We start from the raw sequence: 18508 nt of genomic DNA, 5'->3' as shown, positions 1-18508 counted from the left end.
CAAACCACTGAATGAGGGACACTGAGCCAATCAGTGTCTTCTCCTGGGGATTTAGGAATTAGGTCGTTGTGGTAGGCACCCTCTAAGAGGACCTCTATTATTCCCCACCTCTTGAGTGTGGGCTGGACACAGTGACTCCCTTCTAACGAACAGAATATGGCAAAAGTGATGGGATTAAATTTGACCAAACAGGCAAAAGACCTGTACAAACACTGCTGAAAGAAACTGAAGAAGACATAAATGGAAAGACATCTTGTGTACACGGATTGGAAGACTTAATATTGTTAAGAAGACCATACTACCCACGGGCACTTGGGTGGCTCAGTTGGTTAGGCGGCTGCCTTCGGCTCAGGTCGTGATCCTGGGGTCCTGGGATCGAGCCCCGCATTGGGCTCCTGGCTCAGCAGGGAGTCTGCTTCTCCCTTTCCTCTCTCTCTCTCTGCCCCACCTTCTCATGCTCTCTCTCTTCTCTCAAATAAATAAAATCTTTAAAAAAAAAAAAAAGACAATACTACCCAAAGTGATCTACAGAGTCAATGCTATTTTTATCAAAATCTCCATGACAGTTTTTTGCAGAAAAAGAAAAACCCATTCTAAAATTCATATGGAATCTCAAGTGACCCCAAACAGCCACACAATCTTAAAAAGGAAGAACAAAGTTGCATACTTCCTGATTTCAAAATTTACTACAATGTTACAGCAATCAAAACAACATTGTACTGGCATAAGAAGAGACATGTAGATGAATGAAAGACCAAGCCTAGAAATATACCCTCACAAACATGGTCAAATATTTTCAAAAAGTGTGTTAAGACCAAAAGACAGTCTTTGGCAAATGGTGCAGGGAAAACTGGATACTCACATGCAGGATGAAGTTGGACCTTTATCTTACCTCATATATAAAAATTCACTCAAAAAATAAAAAAGTAACTAAAAATTAACTCAAAATGGACTGAAGACCTAAATATAAGAAATAAGATGATTTTTATTTTTTACTTTTTATTTACTTTTTTTAAGTATGCTCCATGCCCAGCGTGGGGCCCAACGTGGGACTTGAACTAACGACCCTGAGAGCAAGACCTGCGCTGAGATTAAGAGTCAGGACCCTTAACCGACTGAGCCACCCAGGCTATTTTTAAAAATAGTCATGCTAGTGGGTGTGAGGTGGCAACTCACACACAGGAATGAACGGGAATGAACCATTTTCTCATGACCCTTGCCAACCCTGGTCATTTAACTTTTTAAGTTTGGCTCAGAAGGATGAGGCAGATTTTGATTATAATTATTATTATTGAAAGGCTGACTATCTGTTCAAATGCTTCCATTATTTATTCATTGAATATTTACTGAGTATCTACTATGTGCCAAGGACTGGACCTGGTACTGGGTGTACGGGGGAATAAAATATGGCATGTTTCTGCACTGACGGCACCAAGAGTCCAGTGAAGTGATTTACATACTTTACACAGAAGACTGACTCATCATCCCCAAAGATTTTGAGTGAACACATGTAGAGACAAGCGTAGGAATCAAGGTTATATTTTTTAAGTGTTTCAAAAATCATTTCAAGCAATTCTTATATAAATGGCACAGAAGACAGAGTAACTGTTATACCAGTGTGTCTACTGGACATTCATATTTCTCTTTTTGAGTTTCTTGTTCTTTCCTTTGCTTTCCTTTCACTGTCTTATTCCTAATATTAAGGGGATCCTGGAAATATCTGGCAATTGTGATGCTTGCTGTTGGTTTCTAATATCTCAAGTTAAGGAATTAATTTCTATTCTTAACTTACTAAGAGTTTATAAAGAATGATGTGACTATTACTCAGCATCTACTAAACTCTAATGTGCAGCTAAGAGTGTTTCAGTTGCTTTTCTCAGACTTTCTTCTGGTTAAGAGGAAGGGAGGACTGCTTACATTTGATTCCTGACTCTGATACTTTCTGTTTATATGACTTCAGGAAAGTTATTCAATATCCCTGTGCCTCAGGCTGCTTATCTATACTATAAAAAATAATAACATCACCTACCTCCTAGAATTTTGTGGAAATAATGGGCAATATATGAAAATAGCGTAGTGCAGTGTAAGATGCATAATCACTATTCAATGTTAGCTATTATTTTTTGTCTTTAACTCTAAAGGACGATTAAATTATCTGAAATCCATTATAAATTTATATTTTCCTTTGCCATCATTTTTTTTCTGTTGTTTTATTTTGTTTTTTGTTTTATTACATTGGCTTTACCTTCCAGAATTGCTGACTTTAAAGGAAAGAGGATGTTGTTAAATTATGATGTTGGTTATTGACATGACATACAAAGATGATGTCTCCTATTCCTTTTCATTTTTAAAGATTTTACAGAAATATGGGTTGAATTCTGTAAAGTGGTTTTTATTTTTTATTTAGCTGGATTTCTAGCATAAAACCTATTATTTGTGGTGAATTAAACTTTATAATTTTCATATATTTTTCAATTTCCTAAGTTTTCACTTGAGATAGCTGTACATAAGCTTACAAGTGAGACCACAGTTCAAGTTTTTTGTTAGATTTTATTAGAGGAGGTAAACTGGCATTTATAATAATGTTCCTAGTTAAGTTATTTATGGGGCGTTTTGTATTTTTCTGCTTTGGAACCAAATATGCCCTTGCATGAGCACAAATAATGTATAATGCCCCATAACTGACAGCTATTCATCAAGCCTTATAAAGACAGACACCTAATAACTGCTTTCTGATAATAACGAAAGTAAGAATGTGGCTCACACATATTCAGATTAAAAAATCTTATGGTAGGGGCGCCTGGGTGGCTCAGTCATTAAGCGTCTGCCTTTGGCTCAGGTCATGAACCCAGGGTCCTGAGATCGAGCCCCACATCGGGCTCCCTGCTCCGCGGGAAGCCTGCTTCTCCCTCTCCCACTCCCCCCTGCTTGTGTTCCTTCTCTCACTCTGTCTCTCTCTGTCAAATAAATAAATAAAATCTTTAAAAAATAAAAAAACAAAAAATAAATAAGTAAAAATTCTTATGGTAAAGAGCTAAACATCTTACCTCACTAAGTTCATGTTGCCTTTGCATCTTCTTTTCAAAAGTAGATTTCAGCTGTGTAAGCAATTCATACTAATAGATAAAATAAAAATGTTATTTTATTATATTTTTAAATTGTATGGATTTCTTCAAAATGATAACTAACTCACCTTATCTAAAACAGTTTGCCTTTTGGCTTCCAAGCTGGGCTCTAAAAGGAGATTTTTTCCTGTAAGATAAATTTCTGGTTTATTTCTAGATAAACATCATATTTTTCTTAGGAAATTTAAGAAGTAAGGAAAGACATACTTGCTAGCTCTTCAATACTTTTTACTAAGTCATCCTTGTCAGTAATAATCTGTTTTAGCTGGGGCAAAGTCAGAAACTGTTCTAGTAATATCTCCTCTTGTTCATTCATATCTGTAAGCTGTGACACACTAGAAACACAACAGAAAAGTTAATGAATATCAGTCACTAATTTTTCTCCATGATGATATTCAGGTTTTCCATTTTATTCAGTTGATATGGCTCTAAATAACTTTTGAACTATCATTTATATATCTATATCTATATATACACACACACATACATAAGAAGGCAAATTATAACCTTAAAAGCAATAAAACATCAACCACAGTGGAACATGAAGTGGTCTGAACGTAGCATCCAATCACGATAGGATTATTAAGACTAGGGTTCATGAACAATCACAACAATGTTAACCTCTGTGTCTATTTAGCTAATAGGTGTGTGGCTGTCACAATAAAAGGTAAGTATATGGATATGTGTGTGTATAGATAGTCATAAAATATTTAAGGAAAAGCAATCATGGAGGGCTAAACCAAAACCAAAAGTCAATATCCACAGGGTGAAAGAGGAAACTGGATGGGTGGGATAGAAATGGAAGCTAAACCTTACTGAACGTATCTATTAGTTTTGACTACCGATCCATACAAAAGCATCATATGTTTAAAAAAATTTAATTAAAAAAAAAGCAGTCTCTAAAATTCAGAGTAAATGGAAATAAACAAGCACTGGTTTTTTTCTAAGTTACATATCCTCCAGAGAAGTAGTATTCAGACTTTAAAAAACAGTATTTGGCTGTACATGTCAGGTGTGACAGAACCAAAACACAAAAGAAATATAAAAAAAAAAAACAAAAACAAACGCTTATCTTGAATTCAATAATCATAGCAATAATATTGATATTGTAATTTTGGAAAAGAACAAGTGTCTTTCAGAGAAATGACTTCAGGCCAGGGAAAAGAAATTTCACAATGGCATCTTTGTTTTGTCAGAAAGGCTACAGAAGCCAATGTGAAGAGTTTGTTAGGGACTCAAGATAGAACTGTTTAAGCATCAAGAAGAATAATGACTGCAATATACTGAAACACATCAAATATATTTTTAAAAAAATTTATGAGTTCTTAACAACACAGAAACAACTATAAAAATAAACACAGAAAACCTTGCCTATCAAAAACTTTGGAGCTTGTTTGTGCATCAACTCATTATTCTGAAAACTGAAAAACAAAAAACAAAAAACAAGGATTTATCTTTCCATTCCTATATGAAGTGTATTTCAATAAAACTAAATAGTTGATACAAAAAGTTCTTTTCACAGAATTCTGGTTAATTCCGGCAAATAATCACATTTGCAATCCTTAATGAAATAATGGATAGCCAATGATTTCAGGGGTTTCATCTGTTTCAATCTTGATGTCACTAAAAATAGGGCAACCAGACATCACTGTTGCCTTATGTGATGTAATAAGTATGCACTAATTACAATGTAAGTATTCTTGACCAAAGAATTGAACCTATTTTTTTTCAGCATTGAGATATAATTGACATATAACACATAACATCGTGTAGGTTTACGGTGTGCAGCTCAATGATTCGATAAAACTGAACCTAACTCTAATTAAAACTCTAGATCTAGCCACCAAGAGAAAGAAATATAGGAAAGAGAAGAACATCTTCAATGGTACTACAAGGATGCAATCAGGCAAAAACAGGATATAGAAAATTCTCCAAGACAACCATTTTCCTCAGTAAATGTGTAATAATATAGTGTGCATAATATAACATGTATAATAGTATAATGTGACATTTTCATAATAATTTTTTTTTAAAAGAAGGAAGGAATAAAAAAAAGAATCCTTTATAACACTGAACAATAATAGTACCTACTTTCTGGGGTTGCTGCAAGCATAACATGTATGTGATATATTGTAAACCTTCATTGACTATTATTAGAAAATAATGAATCACTACTTCCTAAAAATGATTATAAAACACTGGGTCAATTAAGGTAAACTTTTTTTTTTTTTAACTGTAGGATTTCTCATAGGTATTGGCTGTATATCCCTGGTGGGATATATCCCAGAGACAATAAGAATTACAAAAAAAATTTTTTAATTACACTCAGAAGTCTTAGTAAAAACAGCCTTATGAGTATTATAAACCTTCAATGGGGTATAAAGGATGCAATGCTTCCCAAAGTTGAGTGGCCATAAAACAATTTTTTCATGAAGCAACTTAGAGAAGCAGTGTTCTACGAAAGACAGTACTTTAATACTACAGACTTATGTGTCATCAGTTTGAATACAATTTGGCTCTGTAAAAACACTGTGATTTTTCTTTATGAGAACATTAATGTGTTCCTCTATGTACAAAGTTCTACCTACAAAAGGATAAATGAAAAAGTCTAAAATAAGCCAAAAAATATTTGAAATCACCAGGGATGATGTATTGAGAAATAATTTTCACAATAATGTAAGCCTCAAGAGAGAACGACATTGTTATCCTGGTAACTATTTTATCATTTCCAGCATCTAGAAAAATCCCTAGGTACATACTCAATAAATACAAACTACAAGACAGAAAGCTGATGTGTATAACTAAGACAGCCACAGTATAGAAATAGTGAGGATTTAAAAAACCATTTTCTTTAATACAGGTATGAAAATGATGATCTGGTTTGTATTTATCATTGTCAAAGAGATAATGAATACTGACATTACTCTCCAAGTTTTTTACCTTAGTTCTGAGAGTTCTGGAAATGTATCAGGGATATCTGGCATCTTGTAACCAAAACCATCTTGGCTTATCTAAAGAAAAGTATGAAATGGTAATTAAGTTTTAGCCATCTTTTTGACTGCTCCTATTTACTTATAAACGTAATTTTTAATGTACTACATCCCATGTTTCATTATCACCTTCATCTTTGTACTTTACATTGTCCTTATTCTCCCCTTCTTTCTTTACTCTTATTTTTTTCAGTGTACTTTATACACAGAGGATTAAATTTTTTTTTTTTTTGGGGGGGTGAGGATCATGTGAGTACCTGTGTTAACCCCTTTCTTGGGCAAGTATATATTAAATAAAACGCTTAAGTGTATCTGTGACTAATGTAGAGAATCATCTGTGGATTTCATTGATATATATGAATACATTTGCCTCAAATAAAAGATACTGAATATAAAAAAAATGTAGTAAGTTGCAAAAGTCTGAATAGTTACATAACTAAGTTTGACAAGACAGTAGGGTAGATAAGGAATAGGTAATCCATTGTTTTATAAATGACTTTTTAAAACAGAGGATCCTTGAAAACATCTCTTGTAACTTTGTTTATCCTACTAATTGTAATTAATATTGTTCATGATATTCACAATATTTGTTCATAATATTTCTTACTAAAATGATGAAAGGTATTGGAAAAACAAACTCCACTTGGGCCTAATCTAAATTATTACAAACACTAAAATTAGTAAAGTTGGATATAATAAGGTTTATAATATTTGAGTATTACTGTGGGTGATACTTAAGGTTAAAATGGAGGTTTTATTTATTTATTTATTTTTTTAAAGATTTTATTTATTTGAGAGAGAGAGAATGAGAGAGACAGCACATGAGAGGGGGGAGGGTCAGAGGGAGAAGCAGACTCCCTGCCGAGCAGGGAGCCCGATGCGGGACTCGATCCAGGGACTCCAGGATCATGACCTGAGCCGAAGGCAGTCGCTTAACCAACTGAGTCACCCAGGCGCCCAAAATGGAGGTTTTAAAATCATTTTATGTTTTATTCATAAGGTAGTAGTCTGTCAGTAACTTCCCACATGGCAATAGTTACCAGTTTATTTAAGAACATACAATTTTTTTTAAAACCAATGAGACACTTGAAGCCCTTGGCATGGTAGAGAGCAGATCCTCCACAATCTGATACCTACTTCTCTTACGTGATCACTTTTTGTGCCTTTGCCTATTTCCTATATGACAGTCAGAGAGATCTATTAAAGGCAGTTTCACAAAAAATGTGATTTGGTTTACGTTTCTGCGACTTTGTCAATACTATTGCCTCTTTATGGAAAGCTTTATATAACCCTTTTCATCCTGACAAATTCATTACCATCTATCAAAATCTGGCCTTAAACATAAACAAATAAATTAATTTATCTGCCTCATTTTAAGTGAGCACATACTGTATGTATCAGGTGTGCTTTGAGGCACTAAGGATAAAGTGGTGAAAAAGCAGAGACACATTTTTTATAAAAGCATCCCTTCTAGGTCTACCTCAGTTCCTGGGAGCACTGACTGTTTCCTCAACTGTCTTCACCATGAACTCTAGACTCTCTCTTCTACTCCACTGGAAGTTATTCTTACTTGCAATTATTTGATAATTTGCTGGTCTCCTCTGAGTTTGTTACTTGAGTTGAAAATGTGATTTAATCTTTTTATCTTTTGTGCCTTACTTAGTGGCTGGCACAAGAAGGCAGATAATAAATATTTGTCAATTGGATGAGTTTTCAAGGATATAAAAATACAGAAAACTGAAGATACCCACCGGTGCTGAAGTGTCTGTTGTAGGAACAGGTAACGGCAGATTTGAAAGGACACCGAAAGAAGGAGCAGCGGGTTTGGCTGGTGTGTAACTTGTTGTTGAAGAAGAGATAGTGTCAGCAACAGACAAAGAAGTGATAGTCCTGTTAGCTTCTTGTGGGGGATATGGAGGAAGAAATGGGAAACCCTGAGATGCATAAGGAGGCATCCCACCTGGATTACTGTATAGGCTAAAGAAAAAGACAGAAAAAAACATTAGGTTAGACTTTAGGGGTAAACCTATAAAATTATTCCCAAATGGTTCTAAATAACAATGGTCATGACAAAGAGACAGAATCTTGTTATTATAATCATATAATTGAATTAAATATTCTACAAATTGATAATGACCCCACTCCCCCCAAACAGAAGTGTGGTTTCCATGAAAAAAGAAAATGTTTTAGAAAACATATAATTCAACTAGTCAGAGTAGAAGTGGATAGACAGGCTCTTTTTGAGTTTTGAGCATTCCATTAGCATCAATCACTGTCTTCATAAAGAGAACGGAGAACATTTAATCCAGAAAATGTATTCAAGACAGGTTGTTTAAATAGTAGCTCTCACTTCATCTGGAAAAATATAAGTGAAAGTCATGACTGCGTTTCTAAAAGATTTTAAAGGAAAATACTTAAATGTATAGAAGAACTGCTAAAAATGTTAAAATATAAAAAAATACATATAAAAAAACAAGTATATAGATTAGAAAAAGTGGTATAGCAGCATGTACTTGGGATTGAATTAGAGAGCAATATTTATTTTTTGCAGCGTAAAAATATCTGGGTCCTGGTTCAAGATGACAATCAAGCAAGACCTTGAAATCAGCTCCTCCCATGAACACGCTAAATCTGCAGGAATATGGAACAATTTCCTCAAGAAAAAAGCCCTAAAATTTAGTTGTACAACTCCTACAAATCAAGCAAATATGAAAAATCAATATTGAAGCAAGTAGGAAAGCCTGAGACACAATCTCACTGTAAACTGAAACTTCAACACAGAGACCTATAATCAGGAGAAAATGCAAAACCTGAAGCTTCTTCCTGAAGAGCAAGAGTTTGAACCCCACACTGAGCAGTCCATCTTTTAAGCCCTGCATCTCAAAGAACAGCCCCCAAAACATCTAGCTTTGGAAACCCCAGGACCCAGCACAGAAGCAGTCGATTGAGAGGCACCCAGATTTTAGGTGAAAGGGTCTCATTTCCTAATCTTAAAGTGTCCACTTGAGGGACAGGTACCTAATTTAACCCCCATCCAGGGACCCCCTGGGATTTGCTCTAGGGACAAAGGGTGGTAGGTGCTCTCTTCATGTTCTCCCTCTGTCACACTCCAGAGCACCAATATCTCTTGGAAGGAAGCTCTCTTGCACATATGGTGCTTAGTTTTTATGTCTGGTGCCCCAGTTTTGGTGGCTGCCATCCACAAGATACTCATTGATTGCATGGCTCTGGAGGCTGAGGGCTTGCATTCCTGGGTCCCATGCGACTGTAAAACACTAAGAGAGTCAGTTGTTGGCAGGCTACCACCCCCAGGGCGCTGCACAGACAGCAGATCGAACACACCCCTAGTCTTCCTGTGAAAGAGTCTAATAAACAGGCCTGAAAGCTTTGGCTTGATGAGAAGGCTTCTGGTTTGGCATACAACCAGGGGCCTACAGAGGCACTCCCAGGAAACGTGGGTTGGTGGATGCCATCTCCGCACACTCCCTCAGTTTCACTCCAGCTCACAAGTATCTCCCAGAAAGAAGCTTATACAATCATCTGGGCCCCAATTTTGCAATTCTACCCAGGGACCAGACCTCCAGATCTCTGGTGGCCAGCACGGCTTATACTTGCAGCCCCACAGACTATATATATTTACATACTTTAAAAGCTGCTACCTGAGGGTCTGGCTGAAGGTTTGGCTTCTAATCAGCCTGAATCCAGGTGCTAACTGAGGTCTTCTCAGGTCCTGGTGCACCCTCAAATACTGGGAGCTATTAAAAATATAATAGGGTCCTTGGACAATACACGATTTTAGAGACAATCAAGAGGTAGGGCAGGACTGAATGATAAGGTTCATCTCCTGGTCCAGTCCTCAAGACTGGGAGAGGTGGCTGCTTCATCTTATGCATAGAAACCAACATAGTCAAGGAAAATGAAGAAGAAGACAAATACGTTCCAAACAAACAAAAACCTCAGGGGGGAAAATGTAATAAAATGGAAATAAGTAATTTACCTGATAAGAGTTCAAAGTATTATACACTTAATGAACTTGGGGGAAGAATGGATGAACACAGTAAGAACTTCAACAAAGAGATAAAAAATATAAGTACCAAACAGAAGTCACAGAGGTTAAAAAAAAAAAAATACACTAGAAGATTTCAAAAGCAGACTAAATGAAGCAGAAGAAATGAGGAGTATACTCAAAGATAGGGCAGAGAAACTCACCCAATCAGAGCAGCAAAAAGAAAAAAAAAGATGCTCCCTGATTTGAAAGTATATTACAATGTTATAGTAGTCAAAACAGAATATTATTGGCATAAAACTATATACAAATAGATCGATGGAACTGAATACAGAACCCAGAAATAAACCTATGCATATACTGTAGCCAAGAATATACAATGGGGAAAGGATAGGCTCTTCAATAAACAGTACTGGGGAAAATGGATGGCCACATGCAAAAGAATGAAATTACCATTTCTTTACATCATACACAAAAATTAATTCAAAGTGGATTCAAGACTTAAATTTAAGACCAGAAACCATTAAACTCCCAAAAGAAAACACAGGAAGTAAGATTCTTGAAATTGGTCTTGGTGATGATTTTTTTGCATCTGATACCAATAGCAAAGGCAACAAAAGCAAATAAACAAGTGGGACTCTATCAAACTAAAAAACTTCTGCACAGCAAAGTAAACTATCCACAAAACAAAAAGGCACCTTACTAAATGGGAGAAGATATTTGCAAATAATATATCTGATAATCAGGAGTTAGTATCCAAACTATGTAAAGAAATCCTACAATAGCGAAACACAATCCAGTTAAAAAATGGGCAGGGAATATTAATAAATATTTTTTACAAGATAACATACAGATGGCCAAGAGATACATAAAAAGATATTCAACATCATTAATCATCATGAAAACGCAGATCAAAACCACAATGAAATATCACCTGACACCTGTTAGAATAGCCATCACTAAGAAGACAAGAAATAAGTGTTGTGGAGGATGTGGAGAACAGGAAACCCTTGTGTACTCTTGGTGGGAATATAAATTGGTGCGGCCACTACGGAAAATAGTATGGAGGGTCCTCAAAAAAATCAAAAATAGAATTACCATATGATCCAGCAATTCTACTTCTGGAGATTTATCCAAAAAACTGAAAACAGTAATTCAAAAAAATTAATGGTGACTCTGTCTGGGCTCCTATGTAGTCTCAGGATAGGGTAGTCACTAGAAAGACACACCGACGAAGGGCTGGAACTATTAGCTGCACCCACCAACCTCAGGGAATGAGGGGCTGCAAACTAAGTTCTATGAAAACTCTTGAACAATGAGGTCTGACAAACTTCCTTGTTGGTGAATGCATCCACATGGTGGGAGGGTGGTGCACCCCGGCCCACGGGGAAAGAAGCGCCTGCATTCGGGGCTCTTCCAGTCCTTGCCCTGTGCACTGCTTCACATGGCTATTCATCTGTATCCTTCATAATGCCCATTTATAATAAACTGGTAAACATAAGTAAATATTTCTCTAAGTTTTGTGAGCAGCTCCAACACATTAATGGAACCTGAGGGAGGGCATCATGGGAACCTCTGATTTTATAGTCAGTTGGTCAGAAGCACGTGAACAACCTGTGGATTTGACTGGTGTTTAAAGTGGAGCAGTCTTCTGAGACTGAGCCTTTAACTTGTGGGATCTGTCACTACCTTCAGATAGAGAGCATCAGAATTGAATTATATCTATAGGAAACCCGGTCACTGTCTGCTGAGAACTGGAGAATTAGTTGGTGGTGTGGAAAACACACATATCAGAGTACTGAAATATGTTCCAAAATATATAAAGCTTGAACAATTTTTAAACTGGAGTATTATTATTTTATTTAATGACATAAATTTACATAAGCTGAAATTATGTTGGAAAACAATTTTATGGATTTTGAAACTAAAGTTCATTGGAAAATTATAGAAAGAAAAGTATCTGATGGAGGGTTAAGAAGAGAATAACTGTGCCATCTGGTAAAACAAATTATAAAACCTTTATAATTAAAAAAAAAAAAAGAAAAGCAACTTTTTTTTAGAGCAAATAGTGGTAAATGGATATGCAGATCAATGGAACTGAATATAAAATCCAGAAAAAGCCCGAAACACATAAGGGAATAAGGATATAAGACAGATGTGAAATAAATGGAAAAAAAGATCAGTCAATAAACAGTGTTGGGACAGCTGGAAAAAAATGAATTGGAGACAGATCATTATATTCGTAACATGATAAAAACCAAATTCATCAAAGATTTAAATGCTTCAAACTAAATCTTACAAGAACTAGAAGAAATCATTGGGAAATAATTACCATGGGGTGGGAAAGGACTTTCTGTGATCCCAAATTCCAAAGTCATAAGAAAAAATGATTAATTGCTTGACATTAAGAAAGAACAAAAACAAAAACCTATATGACAAAGCCCATTATAAATAAGACAAATAAACTGGGGGGAAACATTTAAAACTCATATCACAGACACAGGGGTAATTTCTCTAATACATAAAAAGTTCCTACAAATTGATAAAAAGACTAACAACTCAATAGCAAAATGAAAAACAGGATAGAAGACTCAGGTTACAGAAAAATAAAGAAAAACATCTCCAAATCATAGGAAAAGATACTCAACTTAATTGTTAGTAAGATAAATACAACTTAATTATACTAACATATCATGTTCTACTTATAAATTGGCAAAGATCCATTCCAATAATATACTGTATCGGCAAAGAATATGGGAAAGTAAGCATTGTGTATAGTGGTAGAAATTGGTGCAACTTACTATGTAGGGCAATTTTGCAGTATTTGTCAAAACTACAAATGTGCGTGCCACTATGAGAATGTATCTAAGAAATATATTCACATCTGGCTAGAATATTATTTTTAAGGTTATTTGCTGCAGCGCTGAGGGTAAAGAAAGGTGGGCCTTTTAGGAAAGAGTAGAAACAAAAATATCCATCAGCACGAGTCCTGTTAAATAAATTACACTACATCTATAAAACAAGTACTTTGCGGTCATAAAGAAGAATAAGGAAATGCTTTATGTACCAAAATGGAAAACTATCCAAACTATACCATTTAGTGAAAAAAAAAGGGGGGAGGGGAATGGTATGTTACAGTTTGTGTAAAAAAGGAGGAATAAAATACTCCATGTACATATTTCTTTGTAAGTCATAAAACATCTTGGAAATTCTATGCATATTCACCCAAATGAAAAACTGGATACAAGCAAGAAGAAAAACTAGGTTGTAAGGGAGAAGACAGTGGAAGGAAGACTTTTTACTCCATATCCTTTTATATTTTTTGAATTTTGATTCAAGTAAATATATGATCACTGAAAAAATTAAGTTAAAATAAGTTTTCTAGTTTAGCTTACTTATTTAAAAAAATGGCTCATCTTTATGTTAAAAAATTAAAACTTTTATCTAAAGGTATGTCAGTGACATAAATATAAATATAACAAGTTATTTGGAAACAATATGACCAACATGAGAGAGTATTTGCATTATAAGTCTTTATTGTGAACCGATTTTTATTTTGACCTCAGTAGCAGATACAACTTATTAAATAATCTAAGGAATGCATCAAACCTGCATTTTAATAACCTGCACTTTATCACAGAACTTATTTGAAATGGGAATAAATAAACTTACTGGCTTTTATTTTCAAATAAGGTGGATGAACTTATATCCAACCCTGCCCTGACAGCAAAACAGGATATACAGTGTTTAGATGAAGGATATTAGGAGGCTTATAACTCCAGTACAAAGACACAAGAGAGGAAAGATGAAGGCTGGGGCTGATGCACCTAATGACCTGGATAATCTAGCTAAGCAGATTTCCAGGCAGTGTTCAAAATGCTGCCTGAGTCCTGAGCAAGAGCAACTTCTTGGAAATTAAGGAGGAGGACTAGGATATAAAGCCAAGAAGTATTCTGAGAAAAGGAAATAAAAAGACCAACAAGAAGCTGCATCATCATTAAATTTCAGAATACCAAAAATTTTTTCTAAAATTTACAAAGGATCAGAAATCAAAATGGCATTGGACACTTTGCAATAGAAGCCATATAGACAATATAGCAACACCTTCAAAATTCTGAGTAGGAAAGCACTTCGACTTAGATGCTAATGCAAAAAGTGGAACAAAAACAAGTTATCTCCAGTAGTCCCTAACCAAACTGCAGATTCACAAGGAAAATACATGTCGTCAAGGTCAGATGACGTGAAAAAACAATCTGAAAGGTATTTTTCAGAGCTGCTAAAAGATGTGGAAAATTAAAAAGATAAAACAACCAATGGAAAAATGGAAGTAATTATTAACTCCAGAAAAAGCAAAAAATTATACCGTAAAGGAAATGTAATCATGACAAAGTCCTTGATTCAGCAATGGGGAATATTTACAGAATCGAAGTAATGAAAATACCAAAAATGAATTTAAGTAAAGATCATGATATCAATCACTGAGAGAATGAGGGAAAAGGAACATTTATGAAAGATAACGATAACTAAACTCCTCATCAATCATAACAGGAGGTTGAAATATAATACCTAAAATTAAAGAACCAAGACTATGTATATATTATGTTTAAATTATTCAGAAAGATGAAGGTAAATATTGGAAGAGCAACTAAAAAAGAAAACACAGCTGCCTCTGAAAAGTATGAGTGTATCTGTAGGAAGGTAGGAATGTGGAATGAAGAGAACTGCCTTTTAACATCATTTGAAAATTTAAACTCTATTATGATTACTTTGATAAAAAGAAGTAAAAATAAATTTATACAAACATTTTTTGGGGTATAAATATACTTACTATGGAAATGCTGTTGAAGAAGGAGCTAAAACTGGAGGATTCTTCCAAAACTCATCCAACAGACTCTGAATAATTTTTCCAAGATCTGAGTGCATTGTAAACTAAAAGTAAGAGTAATACAGGATGATCAAAATCACTTTCAGAATAAGTCTTACTAGGATCATGTCACTGTAAAACTTAATCTTAAATCTACTTCTGCACATCAAGAATTAAATGAAAAACAAAGGATACTGTGTCAAATGACCAGATTAGCAATCTACAACTTAAAATATTTTTCTATAGACTCAATACCATAAATCAGTTAAAAATCTATTTAACCAATAATGGAGCTAAAATATTTCCACATTTAAAAAAATAATTTGAGGGGCGCCTGGGTGGCTCAGTCGTTAGGAGTCTGCCTTTGGCTCAGGTCAAGATCCCAGGGTCCTGGGATCGAACCCCACGTCAGGCTCCCTGCTCGGCGGGGCACCTGCTTCTCCCTCTCCCACTCCCCCTGCATGTGTTCCTGCTCTCACTCTCTCTCTGTCAAATAAATAAATAAATCTAAAAAATAATAATAATAATTTGAAGGTTCTAAGGTAAATACTGAGAGTACATTTAAGTTATAGTGCTTCAACCTTCATAGTAATCAATCATTTATGTATCCTAAGAACTTTAAGGCATATTTGAATTTTATCCCCTCCTAACAACTATGGAAAATATACTGTGAACCAAAGTTCTAACATCAACAGGTCCTCATCACAGAAAAACAAATAACCTTCAAATCAGTATTATCTATTAGATATAGTGACCTTTTTTTTGGGAAAATTACTTATTCCAAATGAGATTTCAAATGCATTTTAGATTTCTAAAATATGTAGTAGTAAAGTAATACACCTGTTATACTACTCTGAAATAAATTATACTATATACATACATTGTTTACTAATGGAGAGGTAACATATACCCCTTGTTTATCCATTAAGTGATGTCGTATTGGTGGATAAACACTGATCACTGGTTTTTCCTGAGGAAACTGCGGAGGGAGCAATCTGTTAAATGTAGAACAGATGGAAAAAACACAAGTGTTATATAGTCATAATTCTAAAACAAAGTTAAAAGCAAATTAAATTTTCATGCTTTCATTTAGAGTAATTATTCACAGTAGTAAGTGCTCTGTTATGGTTGTTGATCGAAAATACACAAAAGGATATACTTTAGCAACAAGATTATAAAGCAATTCAATTCAGTAAAACTTTACTATAGAATATGGATACCCTGAGTTATAAGGTATTCTTCACACCATGTCAGTTAATTGCTTTCAAACACAATATACTAAGCTATGTAAAATCTCAGATAAAATCAGATCAGGTATTTGTAACAGGTGACCCACAGTAACCAGTCTGACTATTGGCCCACAGGTTCTGGCCATATAATTTTCTTGTGGTTTTCCTACTTATGAAATGCTGCCAAGAATTATTACACCATCTATTGAATTTCTGAAGAGTGTGTAGATAAAAGCAAAAGCACTATGATTAAAACATTGTAGCTGTCATTATGCCTTGGTTCCATAAGGCTCTAATGGTCCCTATTAACACAACTCTCCCAAGTCTGTCAATCACATGGTTTCAAGTAAAGAACAGTAAATTCTCAATACAAGAAGAAAAAAAAGAGGTGAAAATCTTAACCTTTATGAACTACCACAAATTTAAAATTCAGGATTGAAGTCTTAAATGAATCTTACTGGATATGAAACTCTGATTTCTAAATCTCTCTAAACTCAGAAGAATATGACCCTTTAAAACTGTCTCTCTGTTCCCGTTGGCTCCGAAAACGATTTGTTTGGCAGCACTGTCATGAAGAGAACTGGGTCCTTTTTGGCTTCTCCTACTTAGCCCTACCTAGGGCATTTGATGGAGATAAAACTACTTCATTTATATAGCTAAAGATGTTAGCCTAGTTTGGTAAAAAAAAAAAAAAAACAATGATTGGCCTTTGGAGCCCAACCAATCTGGGTTTGTATCCTGACTATGCTATTCACTACCTGTGTGTCTGTAATTTACCCAATTTGTAGCCCTGCTGTGAGGATTCACAAAGCTCCTATATCAAGATAACACAGCATAATGCTTGGCACTATTATACATTCACACTTTCATTCACTTGTTCAACTAGGATTTAATAAGGCCTTCTCTGTGCAGGCATTATGCTAGACAATAAGAATATGAAGATGAATAAGCCATGGTTCCTGTCTTCAAGTTAGGTGCTTCTTATCTCACCCAAACACCTACTCTAGCACACAGCTACCTAATGCAATTTGAGGTAATAACTTAATACTTTCATGCTAAAGACTAATAATTACACTTAGAATTAAATGGGTACTTCCGCAATCACTTTGTCCAATCTTTCCTCTTCAATAACCTCCTGATTATAGTTTTTAACTTAATTTTTTTTTCTTTAATTAGTAGATCAAATTCAGCCCTGAACTTTCTGGTTGATACAGTATATCTGTTGCTGAAGACTAGAATATTTTCACTTGTTTCTAATGTAGGGGTGAATATATCTCTAATAGTTTTCCATACATGATCCCTTTGACTGTCATCATTTTCAGCCTTTCTTTTAGCCTACCTCCAACTAAGACTTCATGCAAATCAATAAAAACAATGACAGTACTAAATATTATTATTACATCTTTATATTGCATTTCTTCTTGTATAACAGCTTCTTTCTTACAGCAATACACTTTACCATGATGTCTTTAAAAAATTTTTGTTTCACGAAATTATGTGACTTTGATAATTTATAGTTACTAGAAAGTAATATTTTAAATACGTTCACTTTAAACAATTTACTTCTAATAACTAAGAAACAAAATAATGAAAAGATTTTTAAAAGTACTAGTACATAAAAATATAGGATACAATTCTACTCACATGTTAATATTAATTGTCAGGTTGTTTACGGTGAACGGCAACCTGTATTCCACATCTTTCTGTATTTCAGCTATACTGTAGGAGAAAATTTGAGAGAAAAATTCACTTGAAGTTATAAAACCATTAATGTTAAAAAGAATGTTAAATGTTTTTAGAGCCTACTAAAACTATTAATTTTAATCACCCAATCTAGATAGCCAATATAACTTGTATCTTGAGGGAAAAATGATCATAGAAAGATTTATCAAATCAGGCAATAATATTCTGATATCCAAGTGCATGTGTGTTGGGGGAAAGTGGTAGAGTGGGGATAGATGTTGAGGTAAAATGGCAAAGAAAAACTCTCGTATTAATGCTACGTTGATTTACTATCACTTTACCTAATTCAACATTAGTAGAAGCAATTGTTATCCCTCTGGTTAATACAAGTCAGCAAGACATCTAGGTTCTGATTAGAACACTGCCACTACCCAGCTATATAGACAGCTAGGCAGGTCTGGGTCTTAAGAAGTTAAACTTAAAAGCCTGGATGAGATGTCTCCTACAGTTTTATGACAGAGACTGCTGGCTGCTTTCCAGAGACAAATAACCTCCCCTTCTTCCTCAGTAAGAAAAGTCTGATTCTACTCTGAGTAGCAATGACCTAGCCT

The 18508-nt window shown here is 34.7% G+C and overlaps 1 protein-coding gene across 4 annotated transcripts in view; it reads right to left on the bottom strand.

Moving 5' to 3' along the window:
* Positions 1-18508, bottom strand: part of VPS37A (VPS37A subunit of ESCRT-I) — a 45287-nt gene that overhangs the window by 6293 nt on the left and 20486 nt on the right. The window contains exons 2-9 of one of the 4 annotated variants that reach the window (XM_032413524.1): positions 17859-17933; positions 15866-15980; positions 14950-15050; positions 7867-8092; positions 6066-6136; positions 3333-3460; positions 3194-3234; positions 3048-3116 (exon numbers count right to left, since the gene is read on the bottom strand). In XM_032413524.1, the coding sequence (XP_032269415.1) occupies positions 3048-3116; positions 3194-3234; positions 3333-3460; positions 6066-6136; positions 7867-8092; positions 14950-15050; positions 15866-15980; positions 17859-17933 (826 nt within the window). Of the gene's footprint in view, positions 1-3047; positions 3117-3193; positions 3253-3332; positions 3461-6065; positions 6137-7866; positions 8093-14949; positions 15051-15865; positions 15981-17858; positions 17934-18508 lie in introns of all 4 variants that reach the window. The other 3 variants (XM_032413527.1, XM_032413523.1, XM_032413525.1) reach the window with 3 other exon arrangements.

The sequence above is a fragment of the Phoca vitulina genome, unplaced genomic scaffold, assembly GCF_004348235.1.
Source record: "Phoca vitulina isolate PV1807 unplaced genomic scaffold, GSC_HSeal_1.0 scaffold15, whole genome shotgun sequence".
Classification (NCBI taxonomy): Eukaryota; Metazoa; Chordata; class Mammalia; order Carnivora; family Phocidae; genus Phoca; species Phoca vitulina.
This window is presented reverse-complemented; position numbering and strand designations above follow the sequence as displayed.